The sequence below is a fragment of the Squalius cephalus genome (assembly GCF_949319135.1).
Source record: "Squalius cephalus genome assembly, chromosome: 3".
NCBI lineage: Eukaryota > Metazoa > Chordata > Actinopteri > Cypriniformes > Leuciscidae > Squalius > Squalius cephalus.
Window position 1 is genome coordinate 44,646,071 of NC_137124.1, and position 19,690 is coordinate 44,665,760.

Genomic DNA, 19,690 nt, shown 5'->3' on the forward strand with positions numbered 1-19,690 from the left:
ATAATTGTGTTTTGTATCTCTTGTGTATTGCCGTATTTACTCTGTAGTTAAAAGTGAGAAATACTTCTGCAGGTATAATTGCTGACCAGAGATAATGGTTAGAATTGTATGTATAACGTATGGAATATTATTTTTGTATGTAAACTGTACTGACGTTGCATATCGTCGCTGCCCGATGAAACTCACGTATGTCCAAAACGGTTACTTTTCAGGAAGTGAAAAAAACATCGTATTTCAAAAGCAGTTGAATGTAGCGTTGTCATACTTGGTACGGCATCTTTGAATGTAACCATATTCTTGCCAGTGTAATGATATAATCCACATTTGACCAAAATTGAGTTTAAATGGACATACGTGTATATTTTACAGTAACGGTGGTCGATACGCGTTCTTCCGATCATTACTGAATGGCCAAGTCGCGTTTCATATTGACAGATGAATACGCTCAGTTTATTAAATAGCCTACGTCTTAGTTTATTAAATACGCTTAGTTTATTTAATATTAATTATAAATGTATTAAATGTCTCTTGCAAACTATGAAGGGACAATGAATCACTACACTGGCATGGTAATGCTAGACAGATACTTTGTTTGCACAGTCCTACCGTAATTTTGTCACTCCTAGACGTACGTCTGGCGTCAGGGGGGAAACGTTTACCTCGATGAAGGAAAGTCATTGTCTCACCAGGCTATGTTTATTTGGCAATGTATTGCAGAAAAGAAAAGTGAAAATGAAGATGCAGTTCCAGTAAACTCCAGTTACCAGTTCATGTTTATTCTTCAGGTGATTCAAGCAATACCAACTAATCAGACTCAATACTGACATTACAGGTGGAATTATAAAATAGCAAGAGGCATTAAAGGGATAGTTCACCCAAAAATGAAAATTCTGTCATAATTTACTCACCCTCAAGTTGTTTCAAACCTGTATGAATTTCTTTTTTCTGCTGAACACAAAAGAAGATATTTTGAAAAATGTCTGTAACCAAACAGTTGATGGACCCCACTAACTTCCATAGTAGGAAAAAAAAATACTATGGAAGTCAATGGGGTCCGTCAACTGTTTGGTTACAGACATTTTTCAAAATATCTTTTCTTTTCAGAAAAAAGAAATTCATACAGGTTTGAAACAACTTGAGGGTGAGTAAATGATGACAGAATTTTCATTTTTGTGTGAACTATTCCTTTAATGCAAGATTTTAATCATGTCTTTCCGGTCAGAATTGGCTGATAGGAATTCCAAAAATTTCAACAGATAAGACCAAGTCATTTTAAAACATGCACATAAACAATTACATGACAATACACAATAAATAGAACATTTAATTAATAAATTAATCAGTAAGTCAGGACAACTCATTCATCCAGGTAGTGAAATTGCATCACTCATGGTCAAGTGCATTGTAAAATGGATGAAAGTCCTTGGGTAAAACATGTTTCAGTTCTTGAAGGTGCTTGAACTTCAGGGCTTTAATTTTTGGGGCGGATGTATAGAGTGGGGCCACGATGACACACGTCTTCCTCAGGGATGGGGATGTGAAGGGTTGCCAGTTGTCAGAGTGTAGTAATTTAAACTCCATACTGCCATCCACATTGTATCTAATAGATAGATTAAAGAAAAGAAGGGGGGAGGGGTGTCGGGGAAGGTCACAGAGATAAGAGGGAACCAAAAGCATGTTTAGATTTATGAAACAAAATATTTTAATATGATATGGCTAATGTTTCATGTATTTGTGAAAAAGTGTGTTAAAAAACAAACAAACACCTGACTGCTCGAAGGTCATGCACCGTAGGATCTCCAACTTTGCTACCAGGTCGGACTGACTTACAGATGTTGACTTTGCTGAAGTCTTGGAAAAAGCTGTAACCAACATACTTCACCTCGTATGGTTTTGGACTGGAACGAGCTCCTCGAATAACTGCAGCATACTCAGCTGGAACATGTATGTCACGGTTTCTCAACTTCCTCTCAATCACACTGTGCACAGAGTCACATTCCATTTGTGTGTGACCTCTTTCAAGGTACTTCTGTGTCACACGTTTCTTTTTCTCAGTAGCAAACTTTAAGAGGGCATTGCTCAGGATCAGATTTCGGTTTTGATAACCACACCCATCACTCCAAAGGATGAATTCATTGTAAGTGGGGTGTGCTTCAAGGTAATCCACAATGCAGGAGGCGAACTCATTGGCAGAGACCCCAGCTTCACCCTCATGCCAAAGGTAATTTTTTGCTTCATGTGATGCCATATTGTAGATGGTAAAATTATGGACACCAAGCTTCATTTTGTAGTACAGGGCAGACGCTTGAAGCTTTGGGCACAGGAGAAGGCCCTGCAGATCCATGCATGCAACCAAGGTGGTGTTGTTTGCAAGTTGTTTGTCCTTTACCTTTTCTGCTCGTGCGTCGTCCTTTTTAACACAGTGTTCCTCCCACACGGCAGCCTCGATGTTCCCGGCTTTGAAGGCACAGCAAGTGTCACACTGATCTTTTTTCGGATGGAACAGAGAAAGATTTAAATCGTTGAAGGTGTTAGTGAATACTTGCCGTGACAGAGGCTGGATGCTGTTGTCTGCACATGATTGCTTATACTGTGTGTGGAGATGACTGATGGACTTGAAGAAAGGCTCCAGGTACATCTTTGATGAGGAGGACCTGCAGTAGTGCGATGGAACTTTTGGCAGATCCAGAAGGAAGGTCTTTAGGAAGTCCTGCTCCTCTGTCCTTACACTCACTCTCGCCATCTTCTCAGGACTTTCCCCTCTTCGCCCAACCCACTTTAAAAAAGTCCACTGCTTGATGCCAAGTGTAGACAGGAACATCCTTTGACAAACTCTGAGCCTTTTACCATCTACACATAAACAACAAAAGAGAGATGCTGACCTCCGAGATTGAACCGCTTCTGTCCGGCGCCGCTTGACATCACTCACCTCCACCGATGTTTTCACATACATTCTCCTCTCTTTCCATTCCAATTTCCCCCAAAAATACTTGAAAATTTCCTCCCTCTTCCCTTCATCAATTTCGGAGCAGTGTAGTTTGCTCGATTTCTGGCAGGACACAGACTGGCACCGGCCGCCCATTTTTCTTTCTTCTTTGATGACAAATTCATTTTTTTTCCGTCCAAGATAAGATTGGCCCCTCATTCTTTTCCTTTTCTGGATGTTACCCTTCCAATTGTCTGGGTTGGCCCTCTTCCTTGACCTTCCTCGATTATCAATGGCACCTTCATATGATTAAAATAAAAATAAAATAAAAATGATGTTCTACAAATGCACATTTCTCTTACATGGTTTCTTAGCATGTGGATATATGTGTGTGTGTGTCAGTGTGTAGGCATGCATTTAAGTTTGGCATTGCTGTTTGTGTGTGTGTGTGTGTGTGTGTGTGTGTGTGTGTGTGGACATGTTTTTCTACACCGGTGGGGACTTAAACCTGAATGCACACAGACTTATGGGGACTCGTGTCACCGTGGGGACCTAAATTGAGGTCCCCATGGGTACAAAAGCTTATAAATCATACAGAATTAGTTTTTTTGAAAATGTAAAAATGCAGAATGTCTCCTGTGATGGGCAGGTTTAGGGATAGGGGCAGTGTAGATAGAATATACAGTTTGTACAATATAAAAACCATTACGTCTATGGAGAGTCCTCACAAAGATAGTGCACCAGACATGTGTGTGTGTGTGTGTGTGTGTGTGTGTGTGTGTGTGTGTGTGGCTGAGCCCACTAGTAGTTGACAGAAATGTAAAAATAATGACAATAAGTTACTCACCTTCATTGACAGGTGTGTAATCCGGCTCATTTTCTGGATCGTGTTCAAGTGAGTCTTAGAATAATAAAGAGGAACACATTTAGTACAACGGATGCACTGTTCACATCATTCAGATATAAGATTGCATTCATTTTGACTGGTAATAGATTAAATACGCTAGATTTGTAATTAGTAATGGGCTTTAGTCTTTAAGTCCTACTCAAAACTAATGTGAGGTGGAGGCTGTAGTATAGTTTAATCTGAGAAGAAGAAAAAGAAGAATAATAATACTTACCCTCACTGGCAGCTATTTCGGAATGATTTTCTTTATCACTTTCCAGAGAATCTAACAACAATAAAGATAAAATGCATTTAGCACACTGAATAGCCTACAATGTTTGAATAATTAAGAACTGAGCTTGCATCAGTAGCTATGACCAGCAAATGTACAGTAACTATACATTTTGAATTCTCTGTGATTAAAGGGATAGTTCGCCCAAAAATGAATTTAAGCCATGATTTACTCACCCTCAAGCCGTTCGAGATGCATCTCTTTTCAGACGAACACATTTTCAGTTGTTTTAGAAAATGTCTTAGATCTTTCAGTGGTTATTATGTGAAGCAATGGGGTCCGGCTGCTTCAGGTCCGAAAATGTGCCTGCATCCTTCACAAAAGTAATCCAGGGGCTCCAGGGGGATAAACGAAGGCCTTCTGAGGATATTCCGTGAGGTTTTGTCGTAAAAATATACATATTTAAAACTTTATAAACAAAAATAACTGGGCTACGTCCTACGTCATACGCCAGCATCCATCTCCAAATGAACGCGCGCCGACCACCGACCGCCACCGGAAGCCAGTTATTTTCGTTTATAAAGTTTTAAATATGTATATTTTTATGACAAAACCACACGGATTACCCTCAGAAGGCCTTCGTTTACCCCCCTGGAGCCGGATGGATTACTTTTGTGAAGGATGCATGCACATTTTGGGACTTCAACAATGTGGACCCCATAACTTCACATTATAACCACTCAAAGATCAAAGATATTTTCTAAAATAACTGAAAATGTGTTTGTCTGAAAAAAGATTGACATTATGCATCTCGAATGGCTTGAGGGTGAGTAAATCATGGCTTAAATATCATTTTTAAAACTTTAAAATGTTTTAATTTAGCCACATACAATTTGATGGGTTAGTATTTGGAAATGCAACAGCAGTTTCTTGGATCAAGGGAACCAAAATAACATGTGTGACAGTTTCACCTTAATGTGCAACACATCAATAGGCTTTAGGTTGCTGTATAGGTAGCTGCTACTGGGAGAAAATAATTTAAGCCTAAAGTACCTACCCTCATTGGCAGCTGTCTGAGAACTGTCACTTTCAAGTGAATCTAAGAATGACAGAAAGGAAAACTAGTTAACATTTCAGTAATGAATACAATGTAGAATTAACTGTTTGGCTGACTCAATTCTATTTTCCTACAAACCTTCCTCCTCATTGTTGACCCTCGCAATCGCCTCAATAACAGCCCTATCATAGTTAACATTCATCAATTCACACAGCTCCTTTACAGAGACAGACATCCTGAAGGAAGGGAGAAAAACAGATCAGAAAAAATATAGCGCTATGCCCAGTCAACATTGTTTCACTTCACTTCGGAAATCCGTGCGTTAACATCTTCACAATAAAAACGTAGCAAGATAACTCTAGTGCTGGAAATTCTCAGCCTCTGGCAAGCGGTGATGGCAGTATGAGTGAGGCATGTTCTAGTGACAATCAGTAGCATTACAGGCTATAATTTGATCAGTTTGACAAAGAAAAAAAAAAGTTTTAATCTTATCAATGAGACCGAGTTTATTTACTTACTAGCAAGCAAACTAATCTGTGAAGAACTAGATTAGAACTAAACTGTGGAGAGCTTCAATGTCGTACTTTCGTCAGTCAGGTTCACAAATATAAAAATAAATAAAAATATTCGGTGACAATCACTTCGTCTAGACCATTTACCGATAAATAATAGTTGTGAATGTATAATAAACTTGAGAACAGTTGTCAAAAACAAACGTTTGCTGATACTTTACCTCACAGTGTTATTCGGCTATCCAGTGCTGAGCTTCGATGAAACTTCATGAGACCGGCGAGATGCTTCCACAGGGCGGGAGATACGCGGCGTGATTGACAGGTTTGACACCAAATGGATATACGTGAAAATCAGATGACATGATTTCACAACTTTTCATTGGCCATTTAGATATGTGAAGCATACTGTATACGGAAATGAACCTGGACATTCAATCCGTCGAAAAATCTCAAAATCGGCAAAATGGACATACGTGGTTTTCATCGGACAGCGACGATATGTTTTTCTATATTGAGTCATTACACACATGATCTGAGGAAAGTTTGTGTCTGTGCATCTTTCATTCAACTATTCCACTTTTCAGGGCTTTTACACGTCCTTCGGAGGACGCATAGGCTGCATCCTTGAAGTCTTCAGTCCTTCGAAGGATGCAGCCTTCACATTGGGACACAGCTACACAGATACTAACAAGGTGACGGGAAACAGCTGTGTGCAATGATCAATGAGTGACAGAACAGGATGATGGGAAATGTAGTTATGAGTGAATGACACCATGGGGGAAGAGGACCTCTAGTGGTTACCCAGGGAACATAAACCAGACACTGTGACAATGTATCACTCTCTTGGAAAAATATCTTGACCTTTGCCAGTGTTCTTAATTGAAAACAGTTTTTTTTTTTTTTTTTTTTTTTTAACATGGATTCACCATATATAGATAAAGGACCTAAATCAATATTAGGGGACCCAGATTCATTTAAGGGGTGCAAACACAGCACTCTCTGTTTTACATTCATTTAGATGTAAAAAGTTCACAGCCAATCAAGTTTTCAAACATGAATATCGTCGCTGTCGGGCGGAATCCTCGTATCTCCAAAACCAATATTTTTCAGGAAATAAAAAAAACTGCATATTTTTTGAGTTATTAAACATTGTATCGTTAAAGTTGGTATTATACCTTATATTGCTATCATATACTGTTGTGTACCAACATTAACACAGCATTTCCCCATAATAATGTTTAAATGGAGATACGAGATTTATGACTTGAAAGCAGGGAGATACGAGGTTACGCTGTCATTGATTTGAATGGTACGGACACAGACGTCGCTGCTGTCAGCTGTGTTCATCAAAGTCTGCGGTCGCGTTGAGCCTTTTGACAAGAGATAAGGCTTTAAGAGCTATTCAAAGCTAATGATTGTGGTTACATACATATTCCTAAATTCTATTTTAAACGTTTAAGATCTACGAGTAATGCAATACCAAAATAAAACGTTAAACAGGCTGTCTAATAGGCGGAAATTAATCTGCACGCAAAATCGGCGGTCGCGTTGAGCCTTTTGACGAGAAAAGGCTTCAGTAGTTACAAAAACTAATGACTGTGGTAACATACATCTTCCTAAACTCTATTTTAAAGGTTTAAGAGCTATAAGTAATGAAATACAAAAAACGATGAGGTGACTAGGCTGTAATAGACAGAAATTAGCCTAATCTGCATGCAAACTTACCTTCGTGGCTCATAGGCTTCATTCTGCACATAAGCATTACAGCTATCGATTTTTAACAAAACAGATACTCAAATGTATCTAACCTAACTATTTTCACTCGTTATTGTTTAAAAAACAGACAAGAGTTATCCAAAGATAGGCTTACTTGGCGCCATTAGACAGCCCTTTTTCTCCCATAAATAAAAACTTGCTACCATTTTACATGCACAGTGCCAAGAGAGGCATAGTCTAGAAATAGGCCAAACAGCTGAACAGTAAAATAAAAATAAAAGCTGAGTCAGTAAAATAATAAAACAATAATTTAATAGTGGTATCCAAACCATTCAATTTAATTCAAGTATTATATCAGATACATTTAAAAACTTCAATGCACATGTATAAGTCTATTAATAAGCCTAGTAAAAAGTAGATATTACATAAATACATAAATAATAAATAAAAAGTAGATATTACATAAATACATAAATATTATTGATATCTGATAGCAAAACTATAAAAATATCTGATATCTCAACTGATATCATAGTTTAAAAGATTAACAGTCAATATGACCGCAATGTAACAACGCGCACAGAGCCTCACAGATGCATGCACAGTTTTGCACACAGACAAGGCTTGCTTTACTAAGCCCATTACTGAGTGTATTTGTGTTTGTGAGTAGGGTGAGCCCTTGTCTGTGTGCGTGTATCTGGCTCTGTGTGTGTTGTTACATTGCCATCATATTGCCTGTGTTAAGGGATAGTTCACTTCAAAATGAAAATTCTGTCATATATTCAGCCTCAAGTTGTTTTCAAGAGTTTCTTTCTTCTGCTGAACACAAAGGAAGATATTTAGAAGAATGTCAGTAACCAAACAGTTAACTGGACCCATTGACTTACATAGTAGGAAAAAAAAATACTATGAAAGTCAGTGGGTCCAGTTAACTGTTTGGTTACTGACATTCTTCAAAATATCTTCCTTTGTGTTCAGCAGAAGAAAGAAACTCACCAAGTTTCTTATCAAGTTTCAAGTTTCTAAGCTAGTGAAGCAAATTGTTGTAAAAGCTGTGAAAATCCTTTGGGATGACTTCCTTCAGGTCTTGGAGGTGTTTGAATTTCAGCTCTTTGATCTTCAGGCGGTCTGAATAGAGTGGGGTGACTGTGTGGCTGTCTGAGGTGGAGTTTCGGAGTTGGTGACTTGGATGTGGATGCCAGTCATCAGAGTGGTTGATTTTGAAGTCCATCGTTCCATTGTTGTTGTACCTAATAGCACAAAATATAACACAACATCATAATCACTGTAAGATTTCATAAAATAATATGCAACATCATAATGTCATGCATAAAATTTACATTGGTAATTACCTGATGGCTCTGATATCGTGGACAGTTGGGTCACCAGGCCTTACTCCAGGGCGCAGAGACTTGCAGAGCCTCAGCTTGGTGAAGTCCTGGAAGAAGGTGTGGTCGATGTACTTGACTTCATATGGATGAGGCTTCACACGGGCCTTCTTCATCAGGTTAACATACTCTGCTGGGAGATACACATCCTGGTCCCTCAGACGCCTCTCGATGACGCTGTGAACGGAGTCGCATTCCATCTGAGTATGCCCTTTCTCAAGGTACTTCTGAATGACGACTTTGTTTTTCTTCAAAGAGAACTGAAGAAGTGCATTGCTTAGAACTGCATTCCGGTTCTGATACCCGCAGCCGTCACTCCACAGAATAAATGTGTCAGGCTCAGTGTGTGCAGAGAGGTAGTCGACAATGCATGAAACAAACTCACTGGCAGACAGGGATCCCTCACCTTCATGCCAGACATAACATGTGGCACTGTGTGTCAGCATGTTGTACACAGTAAAATTGTGAACTGCAAGCTTTGTTTTGTAATACAAGGCAGAGGCTTTTAGCTTTGGGCACAAAAGGAGGGCTTGTAAGTCCATACATAAGACCATAGTGTTGTTGCTGGCCATGCTTTTGTCAGACAACTTTTCGGCGCGGGCCTCTTCTTTTTGCAGGAGGTGGTGCTGCCACTCGTCATCAGGTAAGTTGCCGGTCTTGAAAGCACAACAGATGTTGCACTGGTCCTTTTTTGGGTGGTAAAGGCCTAGGTTGAGACGCTTGAACTCATCTGTGAACACTTGCCTTGACAAAGGTGTTACATTCTTCTCTGCTGCAGCGCGACAATACACTGCATACAGATCAGCCATCGACTGAAACACAGGTTCCAGATACTGTTTGGATGTTGTGGATCTGCAGTAGTGTGAGGGCACCTTTGGGAGGTCCTGTAAAAAGCTGTGTATGAATTCATGGCCTGCCACTGAACGACGTGCGTTGCTGTGTGTTTGTCCCTCTGTGTCTGCTTGTGTGTGTCCCTCCTTTGCCCAGTTAAGGGCTGACCACTCGCCTATTCCTAGGGTAGACAAAAACATACCTTTGCAGACGCGTCTTCTCTGCCCGCTGACCCGTAAAAAAAAAAAAAAAGGAATTTGATCTTCGAGAATTTTCAGCCCCCCTTCTCCTTTGCACGGGGACCACATCAATTAAACCATGCACATACATCCTCTTCTCCTCCCAGGTCATATGTTGCCAAAACTCATTGAAAATGTTATTCCTCTCAGGCTCGCCGATTGCACTGCAGTGATGTTTAGCTGACTTGGCACATGCTGCTGATGAACATCTAGGCCCGATTGCCCGTGATTCCCTCATTGTTTCCTTCTGCTTCTGTTTTCCAACGTATGACTTCCCAACCATTCTTCTTTTCTTGTTGATCACTTTCTTCCAGGTGTTTTCAGCTCTCAGTCTTTTCCTTGGAGGTGCGCCTTCCTCTGCATTAGAGTCCTCTCCCCTTCCACCATGGAAAACTTCAAAATACACACACAAACCAAACGTGCATGAATGAGTTACATCTTTATACATTGTCAACAGTGTTAACTCTTCAATGAGAAATTGTAGAACAGCATCTAACCTACCCGTGTCAAACTGCACCTGCTCTGGAGCCAGCAGCGAGGCCTCCTCTCCCTCCAGACCACCAGATAAATCTTTTCAAACACATGGTACAATTAGTGTGAATATTTTTTTTAAACAAATTTCTATTGTTGTGAAATCCATCTGCATAAAAATCATAAATTTTGGCATGTGAAATCATGATTATCTCTCAGAAATTCACTTTACCAGCATGCACCACTGTATCCTCCATCACTGTATCCTCCATCCCTGTATCCACCACCACTGTATCCTCCATTGTTGCTTCCTCTCTCTCTTCACTCTCTCCATCAAAGCTCTCACTCTCTCCATCAGAGCTCTCACTCTCTATTAGAGCCCTTGCCTGATCATATGGCACATTGACCATCTGACAGAGTTCCTTTAAGGACACAGACATGGTTGCTGCAAAAAAAAAAATTAATAAAGGTTAATGATCATTTCCCTAAGTTATACGGCATGTTTACGTATGATAACGAGGCAAGAAGCCAGCTAGCTTGCTTAAAGTCAAGTCACCTTTATTTATATAGCGCTTTTACAATACAGATTGTGATGAACATGACGGCAAAGTAGGGCTGGACGATTTTGGCTAAAATCATAATCGCACAAGTTACCTCGATTATGATTATTGAACGATTATTTAAAAAAAAAATTCTTTCTCATATGTCAATGGCAAGGCTTATACTGTAAATATGTTCACAGTTATTTTTTTCTAATGAAAGAGTGCATAATCATATCTTTGTGATTCTAAAATAAGGAAACACACAGATAGCTATTAATGCTTATTTATTAAATATTTCAAACAATTGAATAAAATGCACTGTTTGCACTGTTCATATTCGGTAATGTGATTGTGCTCCAAGTGTTGAAACAGATTGGTGGTATTATTAATAGGATTAAAAAAACGAAATAATCGCCTTGGTAAAATTACGTCGGTTATAGGCTCTGAATTTCGGTTTCGATTACTTTTCGATTAATCATCCAGCCCTACGGCAAAGGCTAGGTTACTTGTTTAACATGACGGCGTGCCTTAACATTGTAAGCTACAATCCTGACATAGTAAGTTACATTAAATGATGTTGTTCCTCAGACGAGCGGCAGAACTAGCGGGGGTCGCGATTATTATTTTCTTTAAAGCCCCACGAAAATCAGGTTAGCTATCTCACCAAACATGACGACAAAACCAATGCATAGTGACTAAGTAAGTCAACGGCAGGCAATTTGTGCATTAAATTCATTATTCTCGTCAGAAACAAAACCATGGAAGATTTCAATCAACAAGATAGCTACCGTCCAATGCTAGAGCTAGCAGAAAGAAAAATCTAGCATCCTCAGAAACGATGCATTAACGTTACACCTTAGCACTACCATTACTTCAAGATCGGGATAAAACTGTTATATATAATATATTTTACCTCAAAGATTTACCTCAGAGGACGTTGCTTGATGAGGATTTCTGGAGACGTTCAATCTTGAGGGCTGAGGAGACAAAATGCCGCGAAGTTTCTGCCGCCCACGAAGTGAAGAAGAGGTGGAGTTACGAGGATTCTCAGACAGTTGAAGTGTCCAATGGAGTTAAGAGATTTGCTCTCAAGCTATTTTCAACACTTTAGATTGGTTAATAATTTGTAAAAATAACAGACCCACGTGGGGACTGACCAATAGCATCGATTTGTGAAAAAATATGAAATTGACTAAATTTGGACATACGAGGTTTCCGCCCGACAGCGACGATATTCTTTTTTTTTTTTTTTTTTTTTTTAAATAGACCCATTTGGAAGCATATAAAATGGAAATAAATGGGACCCAAAATGGATCCTTGGGGAATTCCACATGTAAGAGGGGCTGAAGATTATGTAAATGCACCCAAGGCAACCAAAAAACATCTGTTAGTCAAATAGGACTAACCCTTTCACACGTAAGTTTAAAATATTCTGGCTGACCCCCCAGCGTGAGTTTTTCAAGGCGACCGTTATTTAGAATGTGTCACTTTATGGTTTCCATGGTGACGCGTCATTGCTTGTCACGTAACACACCGCAGCAACAACAGAGCTGAATGAATGATGATCTGCTTTTATGTCATTTTTCCTTTTTTTATTCAAAATATTCACAAATTTGTTAGACATTGCATTAGAGCCCTGCAAGCCCGTCGGGGCCCGACGGGGCCCGACAGGCTAAGCCCATTCGGGCCGGGCTCGGGCCGTTTTTTTTTTTTACAGATCGGGCTCGGGTCGGGCTCGGGCTTATTTTAGCTTCTCTCCTCATTGTGTAGGCTATATAATTAACGTGCAGCAGAGCACACGTCACGAAGTGTGTATGAAATATTGTTATATTGATTATATTATAAATATTATACATCACCTAAGAAAGTAACACAAACGCAACACGCATACACGAACGCGCGCGCGTCACTCACGTGCATTAAACAGGTGACACTTCAGTTACTGAAAAGCAAAGAAAGGTAGGCCGTTTATTTACTTATTTTTGCGGTTTGATCCCGTAGCACTATATTCTCCCTTCATGTTTATGCTTTTGGACATGATGTTTCAGGCCTATAATAAAAGTTTACCTCTTAGTAGCGTGTGACGTGTGTGTGTTTGCGTGTGTAGCAGAGACAGCGCGTATCAGAGAGCGCGCGATGTGTGTGTGTTTGCGTGTGTAGCAGAGACAGCGCGCATCAGAGAGCGCGCGATGTGTGTGTGTTTGCGTGTGTAGCAGAGACAGCGCGCATCAGAGAGCGCGCGACGTGTGTTTGCGTGTGTAGCAGAGACAGCGCGCGTCAGAGAGAGAGAGAGCGCGTCAAAGAGCGCGCGCATCAGAGAGAGCTTAAAAGTGATTGATGTTGGTCTCGGGTCGGGTCGGGTTCGGGCTGAAAAAATTGCAGGCGTTGTCGGGCTGGGGTCGGGTAGGGCTTGAACACCACGGGCCAGGGCCGGGCTAGGGCTGGAGTTTTTGGCCCGTGCAGGGCTCTACATTGCATGAAATATCTGATATTCCGATTGTCAAATATATGCAAGTGGAAGTGTTTTGTTGTTTTTATAGCTGATTTATAGCGATCGCGTTAGTTGAGCTGTATGCGCGATGGGTGCCGCCATCTTAGTTGAACAGAGAATCGGATCTGTTGGATTTACAACACGTGAATTCCTCCACTTCTCCCGAAATACATAAAAGTAAGTGGCTGGTGAACTGGGAGAAGAATAGAGTAAACTTTAAAGTTACTTACACAATGTGTATCTGATATGAATAAAACGTGTCTAATTATAATGGAAAGAATTATTATTGCCTCTTCCTTTGACATCAGTGTGTATTTTACAAACTCTAAATGTATTGTTTTTTTAGTACTTATATGTCTGAAACCTAAAATAAACATTATGTGGTTGAAAACACTGAAAAGTTGTGATATATGACAGCTCTGAGCGCGCCTGTCTCTGGCTCAGCGTCAGCCAACGCGCGAAAGCACATTTGAATTTAGCAGTTGATCACGTGATGCACTGACCGTTCTAATCACACCGGTGTGATCGTACGCTCCAGGGACCCAGCCTAGACTGATCACACCGGTGTGATCGTACGTGCGAAAGGATTAAACCAGTTTAAAACAGTACCTTGAATCCCTACAAACTGCTCAAGCCGTGCAATACGAATTTCATGGTCTATGGTGTCAAATGCAAGCCTGGATGCCAGCCGAACTTAGCCCCGCCCACAACATTTGAGGTCTGGAAGTTCGGATTTGATCCGTTTCGGAAGTATGGATTTGATCCGTTGTGGAGCAACTATGCTCGAACCAGAGCTGTTCGGACCAATCAAATTGTCAGGGCAGGCTTTATACGATGATGGACAGATGATCAACAGTAACGTAATCATCCACGTCACCAAAGAGCGCTTGTGTTGAATTCGTTTACAACAAAGATGAATGTCGCTGGAGAATTGAGATGTGTAGATTCCACCATCGCGTCTGTTATAGAAGATATCGAAAACGCATTAATTTTAAAAGAGGAACAGAGAACCGCGATCAAGGCATTTGTCGATCGGAAAGATGAATGAAGAACATACGGCACTATACTCTGTTGCTCTGATTGGTTGTAGGTCTATCCAATTGAGTGCAGAGGCATTTTCTTTACTGGTTCGGTTGAAACACGCCCCTTAATCACAGCCCAATGGAGCAGTATCAGACTCATATTCTGACTAGAATCTGATTATGACGACGTCAGGCTAGTCAAATGCTGCACTTAGGTCAAGTAACACCAATTAAAACAATTGTATGTATGAAACCATCTAATATAGCTTCAAAATATACAAGCTAATAGTAAATAATAAAGAGGTAAAAAGAAACACATCACAAGCAATAAACAAAGTGTGATTTAAGTATCTGAACATTTTCCAGTCAGTGATTTTCTCTTTCTCAGCTTTATTGCTGTTTGATTATAACTGATAACATCTTAGATAGTGAGTACAGTACAGTATACTGCAAGTACAGTTTTAAAAAATATATATATACTTGCAATATTTGAAATACACTACAAGTGCATATTCATTACAATTACGTGCATTTCTGTTTCACAATGGTACAGCTATATTTTCACAATTGCTGAATGACTTAAAATCATGAGTAGCTTAACAAACCACAGTTGGTGACGTGTAACACATATTTCTCACAAATATTCAAGACTTGACACAGATATCCAGTGACAGTTTGTTTTGGTATTCAAGTCAAAGTTTCTCAGACTCTTGCGAGAGGTAATAACGGACCAAGAACAGGTTGGATTCAATCTGATATCGGAGCATAAGAGAACATAATGATTTGGATTCATAGCATGGATCGGGTCGTATTGCAGGTGCCATCGTGAGACGGGTGCTGGAGGCGGCAGAGTAATCAAGCTGCTGTCCATCTGAGAGATACACGTGCACACAACTCATCCGGTGGAGACGCTGACTGATAACCATCCACCCATCGATCTGTCACAGGAGCTGTCACACAACTGCTGGCCTATGCAGACCCTCTGAATGGCAACAGATGCCACAGATAAGCAAATACGCCATTAATTGCACATAATGCGTGTTGACAGTTGATCTGCTGTGCATTTCTGCCAAGATAAAATACAGCAAATAAGTCTGGATGTGCTTAACAAATCATAGCTGCTGTTTTTTCTCTTCACCCAGTTAGCAAGTGACAAATATCCATTTTTGCCTCAGACTCCATCTCTACCAGCATTTATTAAAGTGTTAATTAAACAGGGTAGCAGGGATAAAGAAGGACAGACAGTCTGCAGTCATTTGTCAGAATGCCCGTCTTCACCTGGATCAGGATTAATGCTTCAGAGCACTGGCAAAACCATGTATCATTGCTGTCTGGCATTTCTAAATAATGCTCTACTGCTCAAATTGAGCTTGAGTGCTCTGAAATATATTCTCGCAAGTCATTAAGGTTCAAAGCTGTTGCTTTCAGGGGCCTGCACTGCCAGAAACTACAATGATAAATGTTGGTAAAACAACAGTGAGGCTTCATAAGTTCAGATCTGATCAGTTTCCATAATCACACATCTCAAGGGCTTTAGAAATCAAAATAATTATCAATTACCACCAAGACAAATTGAGTTTACAAAGAGGCAAGTGAATATATTTTGTGGTCCTGGTTGTTAAAACAAAGACGTGCCAAGATTTGGGGGATAAACAGAGATTTTGCATCTGTCTCTCGTCTCTTCATTAGCACAGATCGCATGTTTCGCACCAGTCAGGGAGAAAACCACGCTAACATTTATTATTAGATGTGAGAATCCGTGCGGCACAGTATCCGCTTCGTCAGCTGATAACACCCCCATTGTATAATGCTTCTGTCACACGCTCATGGTTTTTATAAGCAAACCTCCCTTTGTTTAGCAGAGAAGTTTCTCACTGGATTCATCGCTGCCTGGACTACAATGAGCATCTCTGCTTGTTCTGTCTAAGATAGATTTGTTTTGAGAGGAAGGATTCTGGGTAAGTTTGTCTGCACTTACTGTCTGTTGTTCTGTATCTTGGCCATCAGCAGGCGCGAGAAACAGACAGACTAACCAATGGAGTGAAAACTGTCCACAAATAGTGTTAAAATGTGTTCATGATGCTCATTTGGCGCAATGTCAAGATCATACATTCTCATTCCAATGAGATGTTGATGAGCTGATTTATTTTACATTTATATATGAGTAAATTAATTAATAAATAAATAAACAAACAAACCATTAAAACAACACCAAAAGTACACATTTTTTTAAATCAAATTAAGTCTACAACTTGTGATTTTTTCCTGTTATTTGTTATCTTTAGTTGCGTCCCAAATAACGCACTATACACTATGTACTTGTGCACTATGTGCTCATCCGTGTAATGTATGAACTTTATATGGTTATTTTGTCATTCAACATCGGATTCTGAAACCTCTCCCTCTCTGCTGTGTAATTAAAGTTGCGACAGTCGAGTACATGACGTGTCCAAAATTCCACACTTCGTTTTTTCTTTTAATTTAGCATCATTTGGGTATTTAAAGTGCACTTTTTCTTTTTGTAATTTTCAGTGTGAACACGCATCTTTGGTCTTGCATCACTTTCTTTATCTGTGTGTATTGTATTTGTAACTTATTTGAGTCATTGTATAGCACATTGGTCAACTGTTTTTAATTGTGCTTTTAAATGTATGTTAAAGAAATTGACATGGGAGAAAGAAAGAAAGAAAGAAAGAAAGAAAGAAAGAAAGAAAGAAAGAAAGAAAGAAAGAAAGAAAGAACTGAAAGGGTGACATAGTTTAAGACATTCATAGACATAGACATAGACATTTATTTTGTGACAAGTGTTGAATAGCCTAAATTAAGTTGTCACTCTGTAGGGTCCAGCAAGTTTGTGACCACATGTTGGTTTTCCATAAATAATTTGAGTTGTTTTTTTTTTTTTCTTAAAATAACTGGTAACATGGTTGAATGTTGAGTTTAATGAATGCAAACAAATGATTATGCGTTTCCACAGTTACCAACATTGCAATTATAGTAAAGTGTATCATATTTTCATTTTGAAAAAATAATATACATTTATAACACTATACTTTTGTTATTATTACCTTGACAGTAAATTACACAAATTAACAATGATGGGAGTGATGATAAATTTCACATCTTTCTCTCTTCTGATCAACATAATCAGTCTCACAATGTTTTTTCCATCGTTTGGAAAGTCATGGAAAACATGGATTTGCATCTGAGAACCCCGCAAATACGAAAATGTTCCATTTGTGTAAAAATCGAGCAGTGAGATTGTACTATTATTATTCTACTCTTACTTTTTTAGGAGGCTACATATTAGCGGTGTGCAGTGGAGCCAATATCTGCAATGTAAACACAATAGTGATACAATCTCTAATGCTATTTTATGAGCTTTTATGAGCTTTAATTGAGAACACAATCTTTTTAGGATGAAACTTGATAAGTGTTTTAAGCCATATTTCTAGCATATTGCTTAGAGAAGATAGGCTACATCATTTAAGAGCCGGACCAAACACACGGAAACAGAAAAATACAAATTTGAATTCAGCACTTCATTTGAAGCCAAAATATTTAATGCACATAATATGCTTAATGCATTATTGTTTTCATATAGGGTGAATTCATGTTGATTGCATAATCAACCTGAATTCACCCAATAATATTGTAATGCATTACTTACTATAGTGTGTGTGTGTATATATATATATATATATATATATATATATATATATATACAGTGGTGGTCAAAATTGATGGCACCCCTGATAAATATGATAAAAAATGGCTGTAAAAAAAAAAATCTGCATTGTTTATCCTTTTGATCTTTCATTCAAAAAACTCACAAAAATCTAACCTTTCATTGAAGTAAAATAATTGAAAGTGGGGGGTAAATCACATTATAAAATAAATGTTTTTCTCCAAAACACGCTGGCCATAATTGTTGGCACCCTGTTATTAAATACTTTTTGCAACCTCCTTTTGCCAAGATAACTGCTCTGAGTTTTCTCCTATAATGCCTGATGAGTTTGGACAACACCTGACAAGAGATCAGTGACCATTCCTCCATACAGGATCTCTCCAGATCCTTCAGATTCACAAGTTCATGTTGGTGCTTCTCCTCTTCAGTTCACCCCACTCATTTTCTATAGTGTTCAGTTTAGGGGACTGGGACGGTCATGGCAGAAGCTTCATTTTGTGCTCAGTTACCCATTTTTGTGTTGATTTTGATGTTTGTTTTGGATCGTTGTCCTGATGGAAGATCCAACCACGGCCCATTATAAGATTTCTAGCAGAGGCTGTCAGGTTTTGATTTTTTATCTGTTTGTATTTGCTAGAATCCATAATACCATGTATCTGAACAAGATGTCCAGGACCTCCAGCAAATAAATAGGCCCACAACATATAAGATCCAGCAGTATATTTAACCGTAGGCATGGGGTACTTTTTATCCCTGTTTGCACCAAACACATCTGGCGGGTTTGCTGCCAAAAAGCCCTTTTTTTGTTTCATCTGACCATAGAATCCGGTCCCTTTTGAAGATCCAGCCGTGTCTGACAACTGAATATGCTGGAGTTTATTTTTGGAGGAGCGAGGAGGATTTTTCTTGAAACCCTCCCAAACAACATGTGGGGATGTAGGGGTTGTTTGATAATTTTTTTTAGGCTTTCTGACCCCCAAGACTCAACTAATCCCTGCAATTCTCCATCTATGATCCTTGGAGAGTCTTTGGCCACTCAAACTATCCTCCTCACCGTCCATTAATACAATATAGACACACGTCCACTTCCTGGCAGATTCGTAACATCTTTATTTGATTATGACTTCTTAATTATTGCCCTGATGGTCAAAATGGGGATTTTCAATTCTTTAGATATTTTCTTACAGCCACTTTCTATTTTGTGAAGCTCAACAATCTTTTGCTTTCCCGGAACGTTCCCCTAACCTATAGGGAACGTTCTATTAACGTAAAGAAAACTTTCCTAGCTAACCAACAGGGAACATTAGAATGTTTGTTCTGGGAACGTTCTGGGAACCTGAAAATAACGTTCCGGGAGCGTTCTGGGAACCAAAAATGGTTAACTGGGTAACCACCGCCGTAAACGACAGAGAGAGGGAGATATTTCTACATTTGAGTAGCTTATGTGTGTCTGTCCTGCTGCATTTTCAATCACAGTTCAAATAATAACTGACGTTCGTTTGAATATTGAGGATAATTGAACAAAATGAACATGCATGCATGCATGCTCGCTCGCTTTCACATTACGTCACTTCGAGCCGCAACTTTTTTGTGTCAAATGTCCGCGTCATTTTTCTCGGGGTATAATTACTGGTTCTGCAACGCTGCCCTTCGCCTCCAGAGAGAAGAAAAACACTGAGGCACTCTTTT

The 19,690-nt window shown here is 39.4% G+C and overlaps 1 protein-coding gene and 1 long non-coding RNA gene across 2 annotated transcripts in view; both read right to left on the reverse strand.

The window, feature by feature from the left end:
* Window positions 1-19,690, reverse strand: part of LOC307155628 — a 290,008-nt gene that overhangs the window by 64,968 nt on the left and 205,350 nt on the right. The window lies entirely within an intron of this gene.
* LOC307156272 (uncharacterized protein) lies at window positions 2,035-5,870 on the reverse strand (the record flags this gene model as incomplete). Its single annotated transcript, XM_079867566.1, has 7 exons — window positions 5,835-5,870; window positions 5,240-5,337; window positions 5,102-5,143; window positions 4,048-4,098; window positions 3,774-3,827; window positions 2,112-3,225; window positions 2,035-2,062 (listed from the first exon to the last, which is right to left on the reverse strand). The coding sequence occupies exons 2-7, from the start codon at window positions 5,334-5,336 to the stop codon at window positions 2,035-2,037; spliced, it is 1,386 nt and encodes a 461-aa protein (XP_079723692.1). The 5' UTR covers window position 5,337; window positions 5,835-5,870.